Consider the following 22,096-nt stretch of genomic DNA (forward strand, 5'->3'; position numbering starts at 1 on the left):
TTAGATCAGTATTAGTGAAATAAAACCTGGCATGGAAAAGTGTGATGCACCTCAGTGAGCAACTGCCTGTGCAGAATTTTCTATGACTACTGCTTGCAAGTATAAGTTATCCCATTTTTTAGCTATTCTAGCCTACAGTAGCTTGCAAAATAGCCATGAAAATAAGAAATATGAACCTAGTCTACTGATAGTTCTCTTCTGGTGTTTCACTAAGATTCACATTAGCGAAGTGTATGGGTCAACACGTTTTGTGTGTATATATTAGGGTGTATTATATATTTGTAGCTACCTTTATTTTATATGTGAGTATGTAGAGAGAGGCTACTATGATTTTCTAATGTGAAGACACTGTGAGTATTATTAAACAACTCATGACAGAGAACATTACAGCGTGTTAAATTGATTGTGCTGCATCACTTACTGGAAGATAATTTCTCTGACTTTGTTGAACTTTCTTCTTAAACTTTGTTTAAATCCATAGCTTCTATTTTTAATTACCACTATGTGGTTTTGAAAAGAGACAAATGACAAGGGTAAGGAGAAGGAAAAACTTACTACAGTATTTGAACATCTGTATGTTATTTAAGAACTTGCAAGAACTGTCTGTAATAATGTAATTTTGTTCAGATTAGGCTGGTAACTGTAACTTTAATCCTTTGTTTAGGAGATGATATGAAGATGGAAGGAGAAGCTGCATATTGCTTAAGTTTAGCATATCATTTTGCTGGAGAACAGCAGACAGCATTATCAGTAAGTTTATTTTAAAGTTGCTTTAGCTTTCCCAATGCCTTTCTCTGCCTCCTTGGCATCTTCTTAGGCATTTTGGAGAGTGGAAAAGATTTGGAGACTTGGCTCATGGACCTTCTATAACTGTATCTAGTTCTGTAGACAGGGATCCATGTAGCTTAAGCAATTATGGTTCCAATAAATTCCAGAACTGATGGAGTCCAGGTTTACGTGCTTGGATCTATAGAAATAATATAAACTGACAATTCAGGTTATATGTGACTAGCTTTTCTTTTCCTGTAATCATACATATATAAACCAGTTTTTTGTTAGTTAGGTTTTTGCATAAAACACCAGTTTTGCAAACTAGTTTGATACAACATATTTGTGAGCAACAATTAAAAATATATCAATTCATATGTTGAGCTTTTCAGAACATCAGGAATTTAGAACAAATATGAATTGCTCTTGAAAAGCCATAGTGCTGATGCAATCCCTTCTGTTGATACTTGAGTTCAAGCTCCTCTTCTCTTGTTTCCCTTGAGCCTCCTATACATAATAATTCTAAGACAAAGAAAATTCTACATGTGGAATTTTAGTCTGGAAGAAGGGTTCCTCTAGTTCGTCATAGGTCAGTGTGAGAGGAAAGATAAGCATTGACTTGATTTGTCTGTGCCAGTCATCAGAGAAGTCACAGTCCTTCATGACCCTCTTAAAAATATTGTGTGGAAAATTAATTTATTTGAATATTTTGTCCATGATTATTGCAATTAATCACCTGAATAATTACTGTTTCTATTTCTGTTTGTTCCTTTAACTGCAGAGTGACTCGGTATTTTATTCATGAACATGTTTTATAGAGGTCATTCTTTGTGGTTATTTGTGGTGGTGGTTTATTTTTTTTCAGAAATAGACCAATAGAAGTTGCAGAGTGAATTCAGCATGGGTTTCAATATTGCTTGCTTAGCTTCTGCAGTGTAGGAAGGGTTCTAGATTTCTGTCTTGCAATATCCTCTTAGATGCTTTTAATGATTTGTGATACAATTTTTCCAAAAGTTATTGACCATCTTTATACATAATTCTTCAATGCTGATAGGCCTATCTTCTGTATAAATCAACTGAATGCTGGAAAGTGGGAGCCTGTTCTCACATCAGTTGCAGTCAAAGCCTGTAGTTGAATGTGAAAATATTTCAAAATCTAAAAGCTACATATGGTTTTATAAAATTATATCTAATAGTTGCAACAGCAATAAGAGGAGGATATTTGATCACCTCCAAGAATACAGATTAGACTAGAATTTTTTGTACTGAAGTTTTTCTCCATTGTTTTTTGACTGACAAGTGTACCGGCATTCTTACCTGATCAACTTTTCTGTTAAGTTTCTGAGAGTCACAATAAGCTGTGTGAATGATGAAGAGCAGCAAGATAAACAAATGTGCTCAATAAAGAAGCCTGCATGCATATTTGATCTCTCCATCACAGGAGAAATTAATTCATGAACAAGACTGCAGAGTCTCCTTGATATACAAAGGATCAAACTACCCTTGAAAGTGTCAAAAATATTAGATGTCCTGGCAGTGTTTCCTCAGGATCCATTTTGCTTGCATTTTATAGCTACTCCTTTCCCACGCCTCCTACCAAAAAGTTACAGCAATCATTTGGAACTTCCATTTCTTTTTGTCATGTGTAGAATTATTATTTTTTTGCAGAAGATTCTGAAACCTTGAACTTTGTAACGTGCTGCTATTAATTTAGCTGAAAGTAAAAATCACTGAAAGGAAAATTGGTCTGGTTTAGGCCAAACCACGACAAATATATACATAATAGGTTGTGCCTATTGTTTTTAGTCATACAAAAACACCTGACAGGTAAGGAAAGCAATGTGCATTTTTGTTAAAAGGGAAAGTCTCTGTAGTACAAAACATAAATGATACATTATGTTAAGAGTATAAAATGTTATTTTAACAGTAATGAAAATACCAATACTTTTCAGTGTAAAAAATATTATATTATAATATAGTGGCATTTCCTAATATAATGGCATTTCTAATAGTATTACATAAGAAACCTATGATGTACGTTCATTCAGAAAATCTAGTGTGTGTTACGGGACTAAGAAAAAGGGGTAAAATTTTATTTCCTTTTGTTCTTAACAATGATCCATATAGACAGCAGTAAAATATCAGTGGTTGACAGTACTGTTGAGTGCAAGTTGTCTTCATTCTCCAGTTAGAAATCATTGCCTAAAATTTACCCTTCTGTTCTCAGTTTAATGGTCTCAGTATCCAAGGGGAGCTCAGATGCTTACAGAGATGAAATCATTGCATCCTGTTCCCAGAGGACTACTGGTTATCATTACACATAACGTGCAGACAATACTGCTAGGAGCCACCTTGCCTCATGGTAATATGTAGTTCATCACCAGCTTCTGTAGCATGCTAAAGAGGTCTTGCCACACAGCTTGGGACTATTCGGGTGTAGACTCAGGGGTCTCAGCAGTTATTTTCCTGCTTTGCATCAGTTTTCATCTTTTTTATCCTTTTGTGCTGTGGTCCACCTCAGGCAGTCTCCTTCTAGGGGAATCTGAAAGGAGCAGCTGTTACAGATACCATTTCCTCCAGTTGTTGCCACTTGGTTCCTTTTGCTGTTCAGTGTGCTACTCCCTCCCCCAACATGCACACACAGTAGCTTGCATATAAACTTATTTCTCTTTCATTCATGTCTTCTAGCAGAGTGGAGAAGCATATGTGCAAAATATTCATTATCTGGTGCAGTAATTAAAGGTTGAAATGATTAAGCTGCAGCCTATTATATCAAAAATATGCAGTCACTTCATATGAAATGGGCTAGTTTTGTTGGAGAAGGTTTTTTATTTGCTAGGCACTTGGTGTATAACATAATTTGATTTGGTGTATAATCTGTATAAATTGATTTAATTTTATTTGATATATATGATTGATTTCAGTGCACCTACTCAGATGTAAAAACATAAGTTTGTGCAAGTTTAAAAGCCTGAGAACTAATTATCATTGAATCATTTAGGTTGGAAAGGACCTTTAAGATCATGGAGTCCAGCCGTAAACCTAACACTGCCAAGTCCACCACTAAACCATGTCCCTAAGTGCCATTACATTCAATAGCAGTGTGGTATGTTCATAATGTTTTTCATATCATCTGGTTTATAATCAAGCCTAATGGCTTTTCCACAGAATATAACACAAAATATTAATAGTTCACATTGTATAGTTTTTATCTTAAACATTATAGATTTTGTCAGGGAGAGTTCTCCATCGAGGCTAATTTTAAAGTAAAAGTTACTATTTACTTGTTTTTCTTCAGACTTGTATAGCAAGCTAAGTAAAAGTGAAACTTCTGTGTCATTAGAAATCTTACATAAGGCATTGTAATCTAATGCTTGATGTGGGATTTTTTTTTAAACTGGGCTTTCAAGAATGCTTCAAAGAGTTGGACATCAAGGGTTTTTTCTCTTCCAATTAGAGTTGCATCCCAAATCATCAGGAAAATTCCAGTCCTCATCCCTTGTCTGAGCATTAGTTTTTTTCTAAGTGTTCCTTTATTTTGGATATTGAATCCTGTGTTTCAGATATGTTACATATTTCAGTAACGGAGGCAGGGTTCACGAGTACTGAGACTCATGCCAAAATGAATGTGGTAATTTATGACATAATGCTGTGTGCATGAATTGTCAGAATTACAATATACAAGCCACAGGCATAAAATTATCAAGAAAATTTATGAACTTGCAAAGACATCTTCACATTCACAATGACCCTATTAAAGTAATCAGAGGTGATTTATGACCATAAAGTTAATTTCTGAAGAAGTCTATGTCAAAAAAACTGCAAATTTTGTCTCAACCCATGCAGCTAGATAGAAAATAAGTAAGTATAGCTGGGATGCAGATATTCTGAAGTTAGTATGCACGGCATGTTTTACCTAATTATATCTGTTATATCTAATTACATAGATTACGCCCATATGTGTGTATGAATTTGGTGAATCAAGGAGGATCTTAGCAAGTAAAGAACTCCAAAAGGTAGACTGAATGTTATCCTCTTTTCTCCCAAACATGGTGAAAGGTAGTTGACAAGAATGAGCATCATTCCTTTGAGATTTGCTTACTGTTCTAGTACTTTGCTAGACGGCTGAACTTCAAGACACTTTTCTGCCATGGTGTATGGGTAGACCACTGAGTTTAGGTTTAAGCTTTCATTACTGTTGCTACAAAAAGCGGCACTTAAATGGAGACTCGCAAAACACATCAAAAGATACTACTCCATGGAAATGATTTCAAACTTCCTTCTTTTAAATCAGCCAGATTGTCCTTTATTCATCTATAAGTGATACTTAGCCATTAGTAATGAAGTGTAACATTTTCATCTTAGCAAATGGCATCACATGCTTGAAAAAACATTCTAGCATACCAATTTAAGAAAAGGTCTTATCATTCCTAGAGGCTTCAATTTCATTGAAGCGATTTTAAAATTGTTCTTAAAACTGTACTCTATATATAGAAATTTTGTATTTTTCGTATCTGAGGAATAAAAAACCAAACAAAACTCTGAGTAATCTTTGAAGGTAGGCACTTCTGATTGATCTTGACACTGACAATGGTTTATATGCAGAGAAAGGTTTTCTTCTTGAAGGTCTAGATTTAGTAAGCCAATTCTGAAATGGATTAAATTTCATGTTTCTGGAAGGTTCTACTGCTGTTAGGCATTGGTGAAGATAGTACAAACAAAATTATGTAAGAATAATTAGTACTGATAGTGAACTTTGCCCTGACAAAATATACTGTCTCAAATAATGATGGAATTAAGAAATTAGAAATTATTTGCGTTGAGAATCTTAAAGAAGACCTGAAACTTCAGGAAAGAGGTGAATGTCTGATCATTCAATTAATTTTTTTTGTTGTTGATTTAGCACTTAATTCTTAAAGTGAAAGAAAGATCTACCTTTTTATTTGGATATGAAAGTTAACAGTCTCTTAGCAGAGGAAGGATTTCTTCCGTTGGGTTAATTTTGATAATCATTTTCCTGTCTTAGCCAGTTTCTTGAAAACCTGAAAAAAAACAGGGAAAATGTTCTGAATGGCCCTGACATGTAATGACACTGTTTTCCTTCAGTACTTTTCTGTATACCACACAGATTTGTACCTTATAGAATCATAGGACGGTTTGGGTTGGAAGGGACCTTAAAGATCATCTAGTTCCACCCCCTGCCATGGGCAGGGACACTTCCACTAGACCAGGTTGCTCAAAGCCCCATCCAGCCTAACCTTGAACACTGCCAGGGAGGGGGCATCCACAGCTTCTCTGGGCAACCTGTGCCAGTGTCTTACCACCCTCGCAGTAAAGAATTTCTTCCTAATATGTAATCTAAATCTACCCTCTTTCAGTTTAAAGCCATTCCCCCTTGTCCTATCACTACATGCCCTTGTAAAGAGTCCCACTCTAGCTTTCTTGTAGGCCCCTTTCAGGTACTGGAAGGCTACTAGAAGGTCTCCTCGGAGCCTTCTCTTCTCCAGGCTGAACAAGCCAGCCTTGGTGATATTGCATCCACTACAATTTCCTTGGAACATGGTATCGTTTTCCTTTTCAGTCGGTGATTCAAATTGCATTTTGCTTGGTTAATGGCATCAGAATAACTCCCCTCAGTAAACGGGATTTTTGTCAAGATAAATGTATCACAAGAATACCCTTTGTAAGAAAACACTCTTAAATGCAGTGCTGTTGCAGAATTACAGTAGTCAAGTTATATAAAAATTATAGAGCATGAGAAACAAAAAATATTAAATATTTAAAAAATCTATTACTTGATCACAAGCAAATCAGATTATCAGATTTCCATGTTTTCCCATAGCAACAATGAAAATAAATGCACTAGTAACTTATTGATAACAACCTTACTCTTCAGGAGTCTCATGTTCCATAAGACTGGCTACCAAAACACCATAAATGGATAGACTTTCATCTCATCCGTTACAATTTTTAATTTAATCATTCATACATCCCAAAAGAGCAAGACAGCTGCAGTGAGCTGCAGATTTGACTGCACGTTCCATTAGATAAATCTATAGAACTTTCTCAGAATTTTAGGACTGTCTGACCACTGGTGTTCTCAGGAATGCGAATACAAGTGGGTGACAAAAAGTTTAAAAACCCAATTTCGGGGGCTATGCGTGGAGGACATTGTTTGGTTTGCATGTTTGTTTTTAATTCCCAAACAGTATGAAAGTTGCTGGATTTATATATATTTATAAGGTTTATGTAGCCTTGCTTAAAATATGTATATTAAACATCGTGAATTTAGAAGTCATGCCATTTAACATAGCAAATGTGGTTTCCCAAACTTCAGACTCTGTTTTTTGGTAGGATTTTGACTCAGGATATCTATTACAAAATGACAAGTATTATTATAACCGTATACACACATGCACTTGCACACACACACACTCTCTGTATTGGTTTGCAAAAGAACTGGAGGGGCCTGTAGTGCAACGTTAATAAGAATATTTACATGCTTCTGCATTAATAATAATAATAATAATAGATCTCCTAAGATCGGGAGAATGTTTTGTATGACTGAATCATTTCCACAAAATTGTTGCTAGATGTTAAGTTTGAACTCAAAAGAAGCAAATTGTCCCTTCCTGGAAGTTTGCTTAGCTCTAATATGTTGAAACATTGAAGACAAAGCCATAAAAACTCCTTAAACTGCTGTGCAAGGGAATGAAAATATCTTTGCATCTATTTTTGCCCAAGGCGTGGAGGGCAGAGCAGTTGGCAGTCATGGAGCCTGGTCCTACCTTTTTGATATAGCTGATGAGATGCAACAATCTCTGCATATTCTCTGCTAGGTATGGCCAGTGGAGATGGCTCTTCCTTATGCTTTCCCAGGCAAGGTAGGAGCCAGATTGTGACCACCACTATACTGTGTCTGTTATGGGATATACAGTTACAATTAGTCCACTTGCCCTGACTGAGGTTTCTAAAACTCTAATAACTGTCTTCTGTCAGTTAAAAGATGTTATTTAGGCAGACATTTTCTACTTACTATATTGAAACTGTTTTTAGAGTAGCTAATAAAATATACGTTTTTTTTAAAATAACTGCTGATATACAAGTTTCCACTCATTTCATTCCCACAGGCTAGGAACAAAAAAGACAAAGCAGTACAACTGTATGTTATAGAGGTTATTTACTTTATGGAGTCTAGACTATATTGGATTTCTAGCTTAGGTGTGCTAAACCTTGGAACCTAAATGCTGTACGTAATTGAGGGGAAGAGATAGTTACAGCGTGTCTTAGTTCATAGCTTATATTATCTGGGAAACAATAGTGTGAGAGATCTTAAGAACTGTCAGTAGTATGTCCGTTAGTGAAACTGCACATATTATACCCAGGGCTGTAACAAATGGCTGAAAAACTGTATAAGAAATTTTCTAATTCTGTTAGATAACATACTTATGGAAGTCAGACTTTTTATGTGTTTTGAGAAATGAAACATTTGTACCCACACTGTACAAAACCAGGAATTTCAGTACTTAAATGCAAATATATTCATAATCTGGGAGGTTTTGTTTTCCTTTGTATAGTTTAGTTCAAATGAACAGGCTTTAAAAAAATTCTATAAAGTAAGGCTTTTAAAATTAAATTGGTTTTTCAAATTGGTATAGTTCAAGCTACAGCAACTACTTATTAAATACGTGTTTAAATTCCAATTCAGTTATTCCCATTGACTTCAAGGGGACAGCTCGTACATTCAGGTGTAAGCAAATGCTTAACAGCTTTGCTTGATCAGAACCCTCGATGGCTAAATTGGAGAATAAGAGGTATTCAGGCATCAGATCTTAAGGAATTTAAAATTTGTCCTTTGATAGATAAATAACCTGAGAAGTTAAAACACTGAAGCATGCCAGTATAAAACCTAGAGCTTGCTGCTTCATTGCTAGAAGCAATTTGTTTTGCTGTTTTGCTTTCAGCTTATGTATTATTTCAGAGCTGATCAAAAGAATTGGTAGCAAAGTGTGAAATAAATTGTACTTCTAAATAAATTGATTTAACATTCCTTGGTGCTTTAAGTGATTTTAGTAATATTAATATTTAAAATATTTCTGTCTGAAATCTTTTTATGACTACACATAGCAATAATGGCTACCATTTCATTCTGCTGTTTTTCATATTAGGATATTACACAGTAAACATTGTAAAAATACTATCTTTTAGCACTGAAATGGATGCAAAAGATTTCGAGTGTCTATTTGCATGTAAATGACTCAAGTTTTATTCAGTCAATAAAAAACAGTCTATTAATCCTTTTGCTACATTTCTTACATGGGTTAAAACTTAAAGAATATGAGGTTTTCAGCTGAATGAGAACTTTTCCTTAACTTCCATATAGGTATGCAGAAAAATAATGGGTTTTAACTGACTTAAATTTTTTTATACCTTCCTAGTTTATCTCTGCAGTTTTTCCATTGTGTTATGCAAATTTAAGGGTTTGTTTGCTTGCTTTTAGCTAGGAAAACTTTGTGTCATTAAAAATACCTGTTCATGGGTGGACTAAAGATATTAATAAGCATGAAGCAGAATATTTATAGGTGCTTTGTCTAAGAAGTAATGCACATTTAAACATGCACGTGCATATAGTATGATATTAATGTCTTAGGAGGCTACAGCAATCTGACAGCCAGGTACATCCATGTAGACACAACTGTGATAAAAGCAGTCCAGACATCTGGATCACAGTGCTGCTATACAAAAACAATTCACATTATTGCACTTACCCAAATTTCCAGCCTTGTCCACCCCTTTCTCTTGTTTCTTTCTCCGCCTCTGCCTTTGTCTTTTATGTACTCGCGGAATCTCATTTTTCCTTTACAAGTCACCTCCATCTGCTTATGTGTCAGAGTGGCCCTCGTGCCACACATCACATTGAGGAATTCTCAAGATGAAGGGCTGCATTCACATCACTACTTCTGTCTCAGCACTGTTTCATGCTTGTCACTGCTCAGCGCTCAGCGCCACACTGCCTTGTTTTGTCAATAACCATTTATTTGTTGCTGGAATAGTAGCAACCATTACATCTGACCTCCCTGTTTCATCAATTATGGATAGATTATTGGATGTGAACATCTGCAAAAGCTTGCTGTTGAACTTACCTCCTGGCTGGGATTAGATAAAGTATTAAACTGTTGTTTATTGTCAGGCCAAAACTCTACTGGGAAGCCAGGGAATTCCATGACTAGCAGACTCCCATCAGAAAGCACCAAAAATTGTTTAGTATTGCCACCGTTTCCCATAAGATCGTAGCCATTTATTATTTACACTTATTACTAGTTGTTATAACATACTTGATAAAAGCTCTTGGCAGGCACAGTGTTTCCAGCTATTGTCACATCTGTCAGGATGGAAAGGATACATAAACTGTTTTTTCCTCTTATATTGCTGTAAAGGGTAACAGATGAAGCTTCTTCACTCCAGACTGTTAAGCCATGCTTTATTTTCAAGAAATATGTCAACAATGGCTGGTTTGGAAAACACTACATTCCCATACTAAATAAGGATTACAACAACCTTTACGAGAGTAATGTCTCTTGCAGTAAAGGTTTCAAGTTGTACAATAATAACAAACTAAAATACCTGGTTTTGATGTTTGCGTAGGTTTTTACTCTGAAGGACCTGGCTGATTTTTAAAAAAAATTAATTATTTATTTTAATAAAACCCTTTATGAGGTATAGTAAATAATAAAATGATGACTGCATTCCTACAAAGCTGTAGGTGTAGAGAATCAGAATTAATATAATTATTAGTGGCACAGAAGGCCAGAACTAAGAACAGTAATACAGAAGCTAATACAGAAGAAATAAGAAGGATGGGAACAAACATTAACATTTATTCAATCATCTGTATATTTCATCTCTCTTAAGTTTCCTGTGCAGCAAAATAAAGCATACGGGGTGAACTCCTGACCCTGTGGAAGCCAACAGAAGTTTGAAATTACTCTGGGGAAAGGAACTTTTTCAATTAGTTACTTGTTATTTACATATCATCCATTCAGAATCAAAGCAAAACGTACATACTCTGAATCTTATGCTAAGCATACAAGTAGGACTTGATACAGGCAAAGAACCCTAGGTCTTATCTTGGTAGACTGTTAAGGAATGAGTGAAATGTTTCTCTTCCCTTCTCTAACCCTTCAAACAGATGCAGATACGAGTAACTTGAAGCATGTGTTACCATGTAAGTTTACAGAGCATCAGAACAAACATTGCACTTGATAGCCAAGTGTAACAGGGGAGGGAAGAGTGTGGACTGGATGGAGCAGTTACCCCTCAGGGAGAGTGTCAACCAAGCAACAGTTAGTGATCGCCATGTCCTAGCAAGAGCCTGTGGAAAGTCTTGAACAAGGGTGCTCCACTTTGATGTTTGACTTGGCCAGACTTCTGGGTGCGTTCTTCTACATCCCTCCCCATCACCCTGTCCCTGATTCCTCTGCTCCAAGATGCATGTTTATGCTATGCATTATCCAAATACCCACATCAAAGTCCCTGGAATAGCAGTTCTGGAAGAGACCAGATTGGCCAATTTCAAATTTTCTGTCTCTGTAGGAACAGTGATAAAGTTTGTACATTTCTGGTTTAATTTTTTTCTGTTTATCAAAATTTATCAAAACAGTGCAGTCCACTGTAATTGGATGTGGCTAAGGGCAAGGAGTTAGCATTCACATTTACGGAATTTGGGTTGGTGAATTTCGGTTGTGGGAAAAGAGGGAGAACTAACAGTTCTGGCAAATGAGGGACTACTCCCTCTTTCCTCAGCGTGGCACCCAGTTTCAGTATCCCTTAACTGTGAGCATGCAGACCAAACGCTGTACTGCTTCTACCCTGGATACTCACTATGCCTGAATACATTTAGCATTTAACAAGCTGTGGCCTGCCATTCAGTTGATACTGGTGTATTATTTTCCTGGGATCAACGAGCTCTGCTCATTGTAATCAATACATTACATGAACAATATGATTTTCTTATTGCTGTCCAACCTCTCTCACACTGTATTTTGGCCAAAATAAGAATACATCTGGGTTTGTATTGTGAAACTCTTCTTTGACCATACTCAGGATTGCCACAGGCCTGTAACCACGCAAATTACGGTAATAAAGACTGCACTTATTAGGCATTTTTAAATACGCATTTCTTGGGGAGCTATGGGAGAGAGTTCACTGAACTGCAAAATGCCTATGCATACAGTTCCACTGTCTTTTATTTTCACTGGTCTGTATGGAAGTGATTATTTAGTGACTGTCAGAGCTATGTGTTTTTTCTGAAAGTATTTAAGAGGTACTAAGTGGTGTGAAGCCAGTAGTCTCACTTGATTGCACTGTCTACCAGCACCTATTGTTGGCTCCAGAGAAATATTGTCAGATGCTGTTAGCCAGGTTGGCCTTAGCCTGTTACTGCAGCGCCTGTCAGAAATCGTTAGCTAGTGATCTCTTTGACTAATGTTCCAGTTGATTGTCTGATTCATGTTCAAGATCTGTAAATGAGGCAGAAGCATCTTTACTGCTCACCAGCTGTGAAATGACTAAACACGGCTTGATTTTCAGAAATCAAAATAAATGTATTTTCAGTAAAGTTTGACAACAATATCAAGTGCAAAGCTGAGAGCAGAACTATGTTTTTGTGTTTTTTAAAGTTGCAGTATTATAAATCAATATTATCCCATCATGGTTTTGTCAGAGTAATGTACTTTACCAAAATAATGAAATACTGGTAGTAGCATTAATCTTGTGCTGAGCTGGATTCTTTATTCAACATAAATTCATACCTTTGATTTTTACTCTTTTGTCCATTATCCCCAGATGTATCAATGTTTAGCACAGCCAATGTCCTTTTGTCTGAGTCCTCAGTGTATGCCAATGAGGTGTGTGTTTTTATGTGCATATAAAAGACATACAGGTGTGACAACAACAGAAAAATAGAGAGTGTGATTTGGGGGAGGGGGAGTTTTGGAGGAGAAGCTGGTGTATCAGTTTTATAATAATGGAATAACCCCAGGAGGGTCACAGTGGCATACTGCTGAGATAACTGAGAAGCAAGTCCAGGCCTGAGATCTGACTAATATTTTTCTTGGCAAAGGAGGTAAACATGAAATTCACCACTGTCTAGAGAATTAGTGCAAGAGCCTATACCACAAATAGGCTCTAGTTTAAGGATTTAAGCAGAGCTTGTTACTTTATTTTTACACTGTAGCTAATTGTAGCCACGATAGACTTACAAAGACCCAGTAAGAGAGTTGATTTGGTAAATAGATGCTCCGACAACAGCTCTCCTCCTCCCAGGTGCACCTGCATCCAGCTTTTAGTGATAAGCAAGAAAACAAGGGAAATTGTACACTGCTTCCTGGGTTTTTTTGTTTCCATTTTGAAGCCATAAAAGCTACTTTTTTTTTTTTCTGCATACATCAAAATAACAGTGGATGGTATGTGGGACAGTTGTCTGTAATGTGGAAGACAAAGTTGAAGTCTTCACCCTGCCACCTTCCCACATCCTGTACAAATGAGAACAAGTGATTGAAACCCACTGTTCATTTCTGTATTAGACTTTGATTTTCATTTTATTTCTTTTCTTAACCAGTATTCCCACTGCAGACCCACAAAAGTAGGAAGTTTGAGACAGTCAGTGTGCTTGGGTACGTAGAGCCAAAAACTAATTTGTGACCAGAATCATTGCAGTTTTTATAATTTTTATTTTGTTAAACTTACCTTACATTTTCTTTTTAGAGGTACAAAGAACTGTACATTATTCTAAACTGTTCAACTGCCTTATACAATGATCTTTTTCCGCTAATTGCTAGGAATATCAAACTCTCTTTCAAACAGTATGGAAATTTTATAATGGAGCTTAGTATGATCAGGATAAATCTATTGCAACAGCTTCCTTCCTCAGATCTTTTTGTACACAGCAAATTTTAAAAACAAAACAAACAAGAACCGCAAAAAAACTCCAACAACAACAAAAAAACAAGACATTTTGCCCCTTCAGTAACTCTCAGTCTCTGAAAACTTTGCCTCAGTTTTGAGAAGGAAATTCAGCTAGATTCGTTTAATACTCAAACCCACTCTTTTTAATCTATGTTACCAGTATGGATTCTTATGTAGTCCCCTTCAATATCTCTTTACACAATGTTATCTAATTTATTTACTTTTCCTTAACATGAAGAAAATTACTAAGATGACACTTTAATGCACAATACTTACCATAGAATACTGAAGTAGAAGCAAGTTACCTTAATGAGACTTTTGTTCTGTTGTCTAAAACAATTTTTCCATCCTTTTTGTTTATGTAATGACAGCTGTATTCTTTAAGACCATAAATGCAGCAAAACTGCACATTTGTGTAGGAGTTTTTAGCATTAATTATTGACATGTTCTACGTCTTCCTTGGATGTCGCTGTCCTCTGCACAGAATGGCCAAAATATATATGAGACCCGTTTCTGGCTGTACTCCTGTCTAAAGGTACAAAAACTTTCATGGGAGCCTATAAATTCCATTAGATGAAATGATATCTGTTCCAAATATTTATCTACCTGTCAGAGAGCTAATAGATAACTGGCCCAGCCATGGCCACTCAATACTCTCTTGCCACATGCATGTCTTCTCTTAGGTGGTATTCATAGGAACCCGGTTAAATGGACTGGTTGTTCATATCCCATGGAAATAAACAGAAAAGTTTTCATGTCCATTTATTGTTTTCAGGCTCCTTACAGATTCTGGCAGACATCGCTGTGTCGATTCTGCTTGATTTGCCAGCACGCAAGCTTTATAATTTTTAATTTTAAATGAAAACTAAAAGTGTGCTGTAATTGCAAGAGACTTTGGGTGGAATCCTCTCTAATGCTTATATGTTAATCCAGCATTTTATCCTGCCCTACCTCCTCTTCTTTTTCTATCCTGAATGTTGAAGGTAAGGCATGCACCATAGGTGAGGAGACCCCTCTTCACTTCCTTCACATAAATGGATATTGGGCCATTGTAGCATACAGCTCCTTTCCATCAAGAATGTGTCCCTACATAGTATCTGAAGCTGGAGGAGTTATTTGAAATACAGACATAAAGACTATATTTTCTATTGTAATTTATCAAGGTTTCCTCCCTTTCACATAGATGACTTAATTAACATTATTTCATGTTTATTTAGAATGAAACAGCTGATTTGTGTAGAGTAATAGTAACCTAGGACCAAAATGAGCACTTTTTATCAATATGAATGAGTGGCTTTATTTATTTACTTACTTACTTCTTTCTAGCAGCTATTGCAGAGATGCAGTGAACCAACTTTTTACTTTGGCTATGGTTTTTCTTGGGTTTTATCTGTACTTTTTAGGCTTTGTGATATCTTTGATAGAAAAAAAGTACAGCAGCCTAAGCCTTAGGTGCCTAAGTGACCTTTCTGTGCTAGACAGTAACCACTAGAGGCCCTGTGTCCTAGTTTAATATTGCAGAGGCCAGTTTAAAGTAAGAGTGATTTTCGGTCCAGTACATAAAATTTTTGAAACCTTCTGACACTCTTATGGCAGGCTTTCTGATATGGGCATGATTGTTAGAATAAATGTTGTAGGTCCCCTTGAGTTAAATGCAAAACCAAGAACTGTTTCTTGGACACTTGCATGCGTTTCTGTAACCAGCCTGGATTATCAGAAGGATCCACTGCAGGTCTTGACAATTTTGAGTATGTGTTCAGTTTAGGGCGGGTTCTGAACTGATGTGACAAGTTCCTAACTGAGGTGCCTGCACTCTCTTTTTGTCATATCTTATGCATTGGTAACTCAATTGACAATGACCTTCAAGTATAGGATGCAGTGCTGACATACATGAGAACATAACTAATAAGAAAGTACTTGAGGGATGATAAATAGTGCAGTGCACATCGATAAATGCTACTTTTTGTGCACACAGAGCTTATATAACTAAAAAAATAAGAGCCTTGTCCAGGGATACTCCTGCATGTAGTAAAACTCCTTCAAGAACTAGGAAATCTGAGTAGTGGAAACAGTGATAGAAATGGTGACATCCAATTAGCAAACATAAGTTGTCTTCTTTTGAACCATGCACTTTGGCAATGGCAGGGGATGCAGTCGTAATAGAAAATGCCCTGTCTTTTACCACAGTATAAATAGGCATCTTGGGGCATGCAGGATACCGTCGTATGTCCCTGGGCATCTCCCATCCCCCTTTAGAGCTGGTAAATGACATTCACTACTCCTTTCTTGGAAATGTGCAAAAAGGATTTCCATAGATAGTCTTTGGAGATTTCCTGTTTTCTCATGTGTGTAATAGGTTGGGTCAAGCAACAAAGAGAAGGGAGGAAAGAAGAGGATTTAATTTTGTATGCACTCTCCCATCATCACCATTGAAAAAAAAAAAAGATGAAAAGAGAAATTATGCAATATGGGTGATGTCAGTGTTAAATTAAATTAAGATCATATGTTTTTATGCAGCAGCTGTAAGCCTTCAGTTATGGGAGGGATCATGATAATAGAGTACATTCCAAATGAATGTTAGCAAATTACTTGTGTGCATGAATAATTAGTCACAAAAATAACAAAATTATCTACAGGATTTTGATCCAACATAGTTTAAATGTCTAACCTATAATTTATGCACTTTTTGAGCATCTGAATTGTACTAAGAAAAGTTGTCATGGTGGCAGTTTAAAGAAAGAAAAATAATATTAAGTTGTATATCAGCATATCTTTCTAAATCACTATGAATGCAAAGGATACCATCTTAAGGTACTGATTAACAGAAATTCATAAAAGCTCAGCCTCTTAAAATCTTTTAAATTATGGATAAGGAAATTTATATTGCGAATCAGGCAATATGTCTTTGGTTTTTGCAAAGTGCCAAAATACAGGGATTTAAATGCAAGTTGTAGCTTTTAAATTTGTAATTATTGAGTAGTTTCAAACAACTGTAAGTAATGATCAAAAACCTAGTTCCATTACAGCTAATTAAAGAAGAAATGTGCAGGTGGGAAAATTTTAGTTTTGTGTTTCATATGGACACAGAGACTGAAAAAAAAAAGGTGGAAATTCTTAGCATGGTATTTATTGGGTTTTATTTTCCTGTTTCACAGATTTTGAACACCTCTGTAAAAATCTTCACAGCACTTTGTGATTCTGCTGGCCTAGGCAGAGCGTATGCAGCTATAGCCAAGATCCTGGTAAGGTAGGTTAGCGCATCCTTGTCTGGCTGTCAGCGCAGATTCATTCAACTGTGAAAGACTTAAATTGTTAGAGGTCTGTCGCTTCCCATTACTGACTGCTTAAATTTTAAGCAGTGCCCTTCTTGCAGTAAGTGACCCTTTCATCGAAAGTTATTTTAAATTGGTACACATTTTTAAAGTGTATGATCCAAGCTTTTCTATACCTGTAAACTATAACGTCATTTTTTTCCCACATTTTAGGGGCTTTTTTAGTTTGTTTTTTTTTTCCCCACAAGTTTGGGAGGGACCTTACTGGAAAATAGAAATCCAGGCATATTTTCCAGGTTAAAAAAGACAGAAAACCTTGGAGAATGTGGCAAGCTTCAGTAGGTGTCTCAGTGTAATATTTTCTGAACAGTAAGTTTCCATTTATTGCACTCACTTCTTCCGTGGAGGCATTTCTGATTTGTGCATGTATAGCCAGATATAAATTTGTTGCAGATAAGATGCTTGTCTTCAATGTTTTTGTTTCAGCATCTGGCATTAAAATCTTCTTCCAGGTGAATTAGTTTGAAACTACTTCAACTTCTTACACAAATAATTTTGACATAAAGTAGTCCAATACAATTATCATGTGAAGTAGGAAGAGATTAAAGTGAAGGTTGCAGCTTATCCTTGATTCCCTTACATTTGGGGACTTCAGTGCATATAATGCATGATAGAGGTTGGCAAATTGTTTATGGAAAAGGACTTGTCACCGGGTTTATTTCAGTGGGCGCAGCAAATTCTCCTGTTTGAGTTAGCTGCTTTGCCTCTTGACCTTTCAGAGCATATAGAGATGAGCCACAATCACAGTTCTCTTCAGCTCTCTGATACATAATTCATGGCTATTCACATTCTGAGCATCCTAAATAAGCACACGGGATAAAATGTTCAAAAAGCCACAGAACAGGCTTAGAATACCAGGTCCTGTTTTCCAAACTGTCTTAAGCCTGAGAAAGATTTAGTTGCTGGGACACCAGCTCTTACAATGAGTGACTTTGCAATGAGTGCAAAGGTGTCTGAGCTCTCAGGAGCATTCATGGGTTCCTTGTATTCGTAAAAAAGCAGCAGTCCAGGTAGAGGGTGTCCTAAGATAGCCAAGAGGACATTCCTAGAAAACTGTGTATATTAATTTCCTCTCTCTGTGATTTAGGTATTCTGGAATGAGAGCACGTACATTTATTTACTCAGAAGTTACAGATTTGGAGATCCTTCTGAAGTCAGGTTTTTAAACCCTTCATCTGAAAGACCATGCCAATACAAATTATTTTCTTAAAAGCAGAGCTAAAGAAGGAATGGCTAGTGATTTTCTTCTGTGTCAAATCTGTACTCCACACCTTCTGGGGCAGTTTCCCAGGGGGTCCTATTGACTAACTCCTTTGAACAGCTGGAAATTTGCTTTCCTAAAATGCAGGGTCCTGACTTTACTCTTCATCTGACCCATATCCCTCAGGACTGTGAACTCCACCAGTGCATGATCACTGCAGCTCAGGCTGCCTCCAATCTTGACATCACCAATTAGCTCACTTGCACTGGTGACCATCAGGTCCAGTATCGTATCCCCTCTGGTAGGGCTGTCTGTTACTTGGCTTAAGAAGTTATGCTCAATGCATTCCAGGAGTCTCCTGGATTGCCTACAGCTCACCCGTGCTACTTTTCCAGCAGATGTCGGGGACGTTGAAGTGCCCCAGCAGGATGAGACCCTGTGAGTGTGATGCTTCCTGTAGCTGGAGTAAGAAGGCTTCATCAATAGGCTCCCCTTGATCGGGCGGCCTGTAGTAGGCACCAACCGCAAGGTTCCCTTTGTTGCCTCAGTCTCTAATTCTTACCCATAAGCTTTCAACCTGCTCATGGCTCTTCTTGAGAGACAGCTCTTCACACTCTATCCATTCCTTTATGTAGAGGGCAACCTCTCCACCTCTCCTTCCTCACCTGTCCCTTCTGAACAGCCTGTAGCCATCGATAGCTGCACTCCAGTCATGGGATTGGTCCCACCATGTTTCAGTAATGGCAACTAGAGTTGAATCAGAACTGATTTCTGACATTCAGTTGACCAAAAATTCAAAGGATCACAGTTCCAGATTTATGCTCCAAAACTTTAAAGACTTTTTTAAAAGTCTCAGATAAGATGTATAAATCTGTTTGTGTATGTGGGCCTTAAGTCTTCTTGAATGCTTCAACTCTATGACTGAGGGTCATAGAGGCTTGGGAAGTTTTCATCCATTGTCTTCATGGGGCAATTTTGTAAGGAGGTCTCACAGATGGGGAGGCACCATTCCATAAAATCCATTTATTCATTATTTTAAGTAGAAATGGATAAATTCCATTATTACTCTTACTATATCACAAGCAGCAAAAATAGCTGAGTTGACCGTAAAGTCATGAGAAAATAGCATAAGCAACATTTGAAGTGGGTGTTGAGGGAGCTGGCCAAAGCCAGGTTGCTTTCAATTATCTATGAAAGGTTGTGGCAACTTGGGAAAGTTCCTGAGGGCTGCAAGATTGCAGATGCCACTTCTTTCTTCAAGACAGGGGATCCAGGAGACTTCAGGCTAGTCACCCTTGCCTCAACCTCTGAGTAGGTGGTGGAGTGAATAATCCCGGAAGGAATTTCCAAACATGTTAAAGACAAGAGAGTGACTGGATTTAAGACAGAGAAATCGGGCTTCACCAACCTGAGGCTCAGGGAGCTGGGACTGTTCAGACAACAGAAGAGAAGGCTCAGGGGGAGTCTTATCAGTACCTCTTAGGCAGCAGTAAAGAGGAGGGAGCCAGGCTCTTCTCAGTGATTCTCAGTGACGGGACAAGAGGCAATGGGCACACACTGAAATAGATGAGATTCCGTTCAAACACGAGAAGAAGAAAAAAAATTACTGTGAGGGTGAATGCTGGAACAGGTTGTGGAGTCTCCATCCTTCAAGTCACTCAAAACTCCACTGGACACAGGCCTCCTCTAGTTGCTCTGAGCAAGGCAGATGGAGACTATCTCCCGAGATCCCTTCCAACCTTAACTATACTGTGATTCTGTGATCTTTGTCTTAAGCAGTCCTAGATAAGTTCCCTTTTGCCATGTAATGCTCTCTGATAGAACACTTTCTGTAACCCAGTATGATGGATATTTCAGACAAACCTACTTTTCAAAATTCAATAATAGAATTTTTCATGAACAAAATCATGCTAGTCCAGCTCTACTGGTTCTTCCTTGGAGGAGGAAAAGGCATAGAAAAATTGTTCGAAAAGCCAATGTAAAGAGAGACATTAAAAAAAAACATTGTAAGTTTCTGTTTACTCTAACACCAAACTTTGGATATTTGCTTGTGTGATGTATAGCAAACAAGTAAGTTTCTGCAAGCCTGTTCAGAAAATATTGGATAGATGCATGAATTCTGTTGGTGACAGAATCTCCATACTCAGCTTGATTACATTTTCTTTACTTGTATTTTTACCTAATCTAGGCTAGACTTGTGTAAATCATTTAAAGTTTGATAGATAATGTCTTTACAAAGAAAAGATGGCTGTTTCCCTAAAATAATGAATTATAACCATAATGTCTGTGAGAATTTGCACTGATTGCTTTGTGACAGGTTGGAGAAACTGGCTGAGCCCTCCCAAATTGCTCAGAATTTGTCTATGGCTTTCAAATTTTTTGTTAAATCTTTGCTGCAGATGTTTCCACAGAACATGGGAAACTGAAATTCTCTATCAGGTGCATTTAGGCATGTCATTTTCCAGGGAAAAATCTGACATAATAGCATCATGTTCTTGACTTATTCTGCCAGTGTCCACCATGGTAATGACTTCTTGTGGACACATGATTTATACATCCAATTCAATCACATGAGCAATCCTATAAAAGGTGCATATTTTCATAAAAGTCTAATAGGGGTAAAAATCTCATAGGGCATTTTAGCATGAAACTGGAAAATGAGTTGCTGTAGATATGTAATCTCTTCTGCTGAAGTCATCATAACTGTTCTGTGGGATCATGAATGACTATATCTTTAGGAAATTACATTTTATGCATTTAGGAAGGTGATGTCTAAGGAGATAGAAAGTATATGGCTGTATAAAATAACATGTAGATTTTTGAAGGAACTATAAAATATTAGCCCTTTGAGTAGGAAAGACCTGTTTATCATGTTATCAGGACTTGTGCAGGATAAAGTGTTCCAGTAATCCTTATAACATACTTTAAATATCTCAAGCTGTGGTGCTTTTAAAAGTACTTCCTTTGAAGAGTTGTTAAACTGTACCAACCAATTGCTAGTTGGTGTAGGTGAAGTTCTAACAGTGAGAAATGTCTTTCTGATATGTATCAAATTGATTTCTGTTTGCTTGAAAGAAGTTATATGCCCTAGCAATTTTCATATTTTCTATACATGGAGCATAGGTTTTTATGTGAAATATAAAAAATGGCCAAAAATATATCAAAACATTTCTATTAATTCATGAAATTAAGAAAACCTTTTTACATTTTCTCCTGTCACTGATTCCATTTGCTTTATTACTTTCAGCCTCTAGCCCACAAACTTGGTGGCACAATCAACAAACCCCTTAGTGGCTGTTTCATCTCTGCTCTATTTGATTTCTCCACTCTGAGTAAATGATTAAGTTTTCATGCATTGGTTCAACCAAAATCTATGTTCACTCAACCACATCCTTTATTGATTACTTCTACTGCAAACAGTAGGCCAAGTGTGATATACATAATTGGACAGTTGTCAGGGGATGTGGGTGTTAACAGTCCTGTTTTCCCAATTGGAAACTGGAATCACCTTGATACACAAATATTCTGAACTGTTTCATTCTCATTCCTTGGACCGAGGAGTCCTTTTCCTCAGAATATATGTTTTTAACTCTCAAAGGTCTGGTTGAATGGATTTTGTGATTATACCATATAATATGCTCTTCAAGTTGCACCTGTGCACTGCATATAGAAAACTAGAAAAACTGGAATTAATATTTGTCTAACACTTTAACCTTGTCCTTTAACTTATATAAATCATATGCTGTATTTCTGTGGGGAAACATTTCATTTTCTCTTCTTAGGAAAAAAGTAGGCTTAAAAAAATATGTTTATAATTCTAAAATTTAGA

At 36.8% G+C, this 22,096-nt stretch overlaps 1 protein-coding gene across 2 annotated transcripts in view; it reads left to right on the plus strand.

The window, feature by feature from the left end:
- TTC29 (tetratricopeptide repeat domain 29) overlaps positions 1-22,096 on the plus strand; it is a 132,900-nt gene that overhangs the window by 53,274 nt on the left and 57,530 nt on the right. For both annotated transcript variants that reach the window (XM_068403848.1, XM_068403847.1), the window contains exons 7-8: positions 665-750; positions 16,890-16,981. In XM_068403848.1, coding sequence (XP_068259949.1) covers positions 665-750; positions 16,890-16,981 — 178 coding nt within the window. The remainder of the gene's footprint in view (positions 1-664; positions 751-16,889; positions 16,982-22,096) is intronic.

This window comes from Nyctibius grandis, chromosome 6, assembly GCF_013368605.1.
Source record: "Nyctibius grandis isolate bNycGra1 chromosome 6, bNycGra1.pri, whole genome shotgun sequence".
NCBI classification, from domain to species: Eukaryota; Metazoa; Chordata; class Aves; order Nyctibiiformes; family Nyctibiidae; genus Nyctibius; species Nyctibius grandis.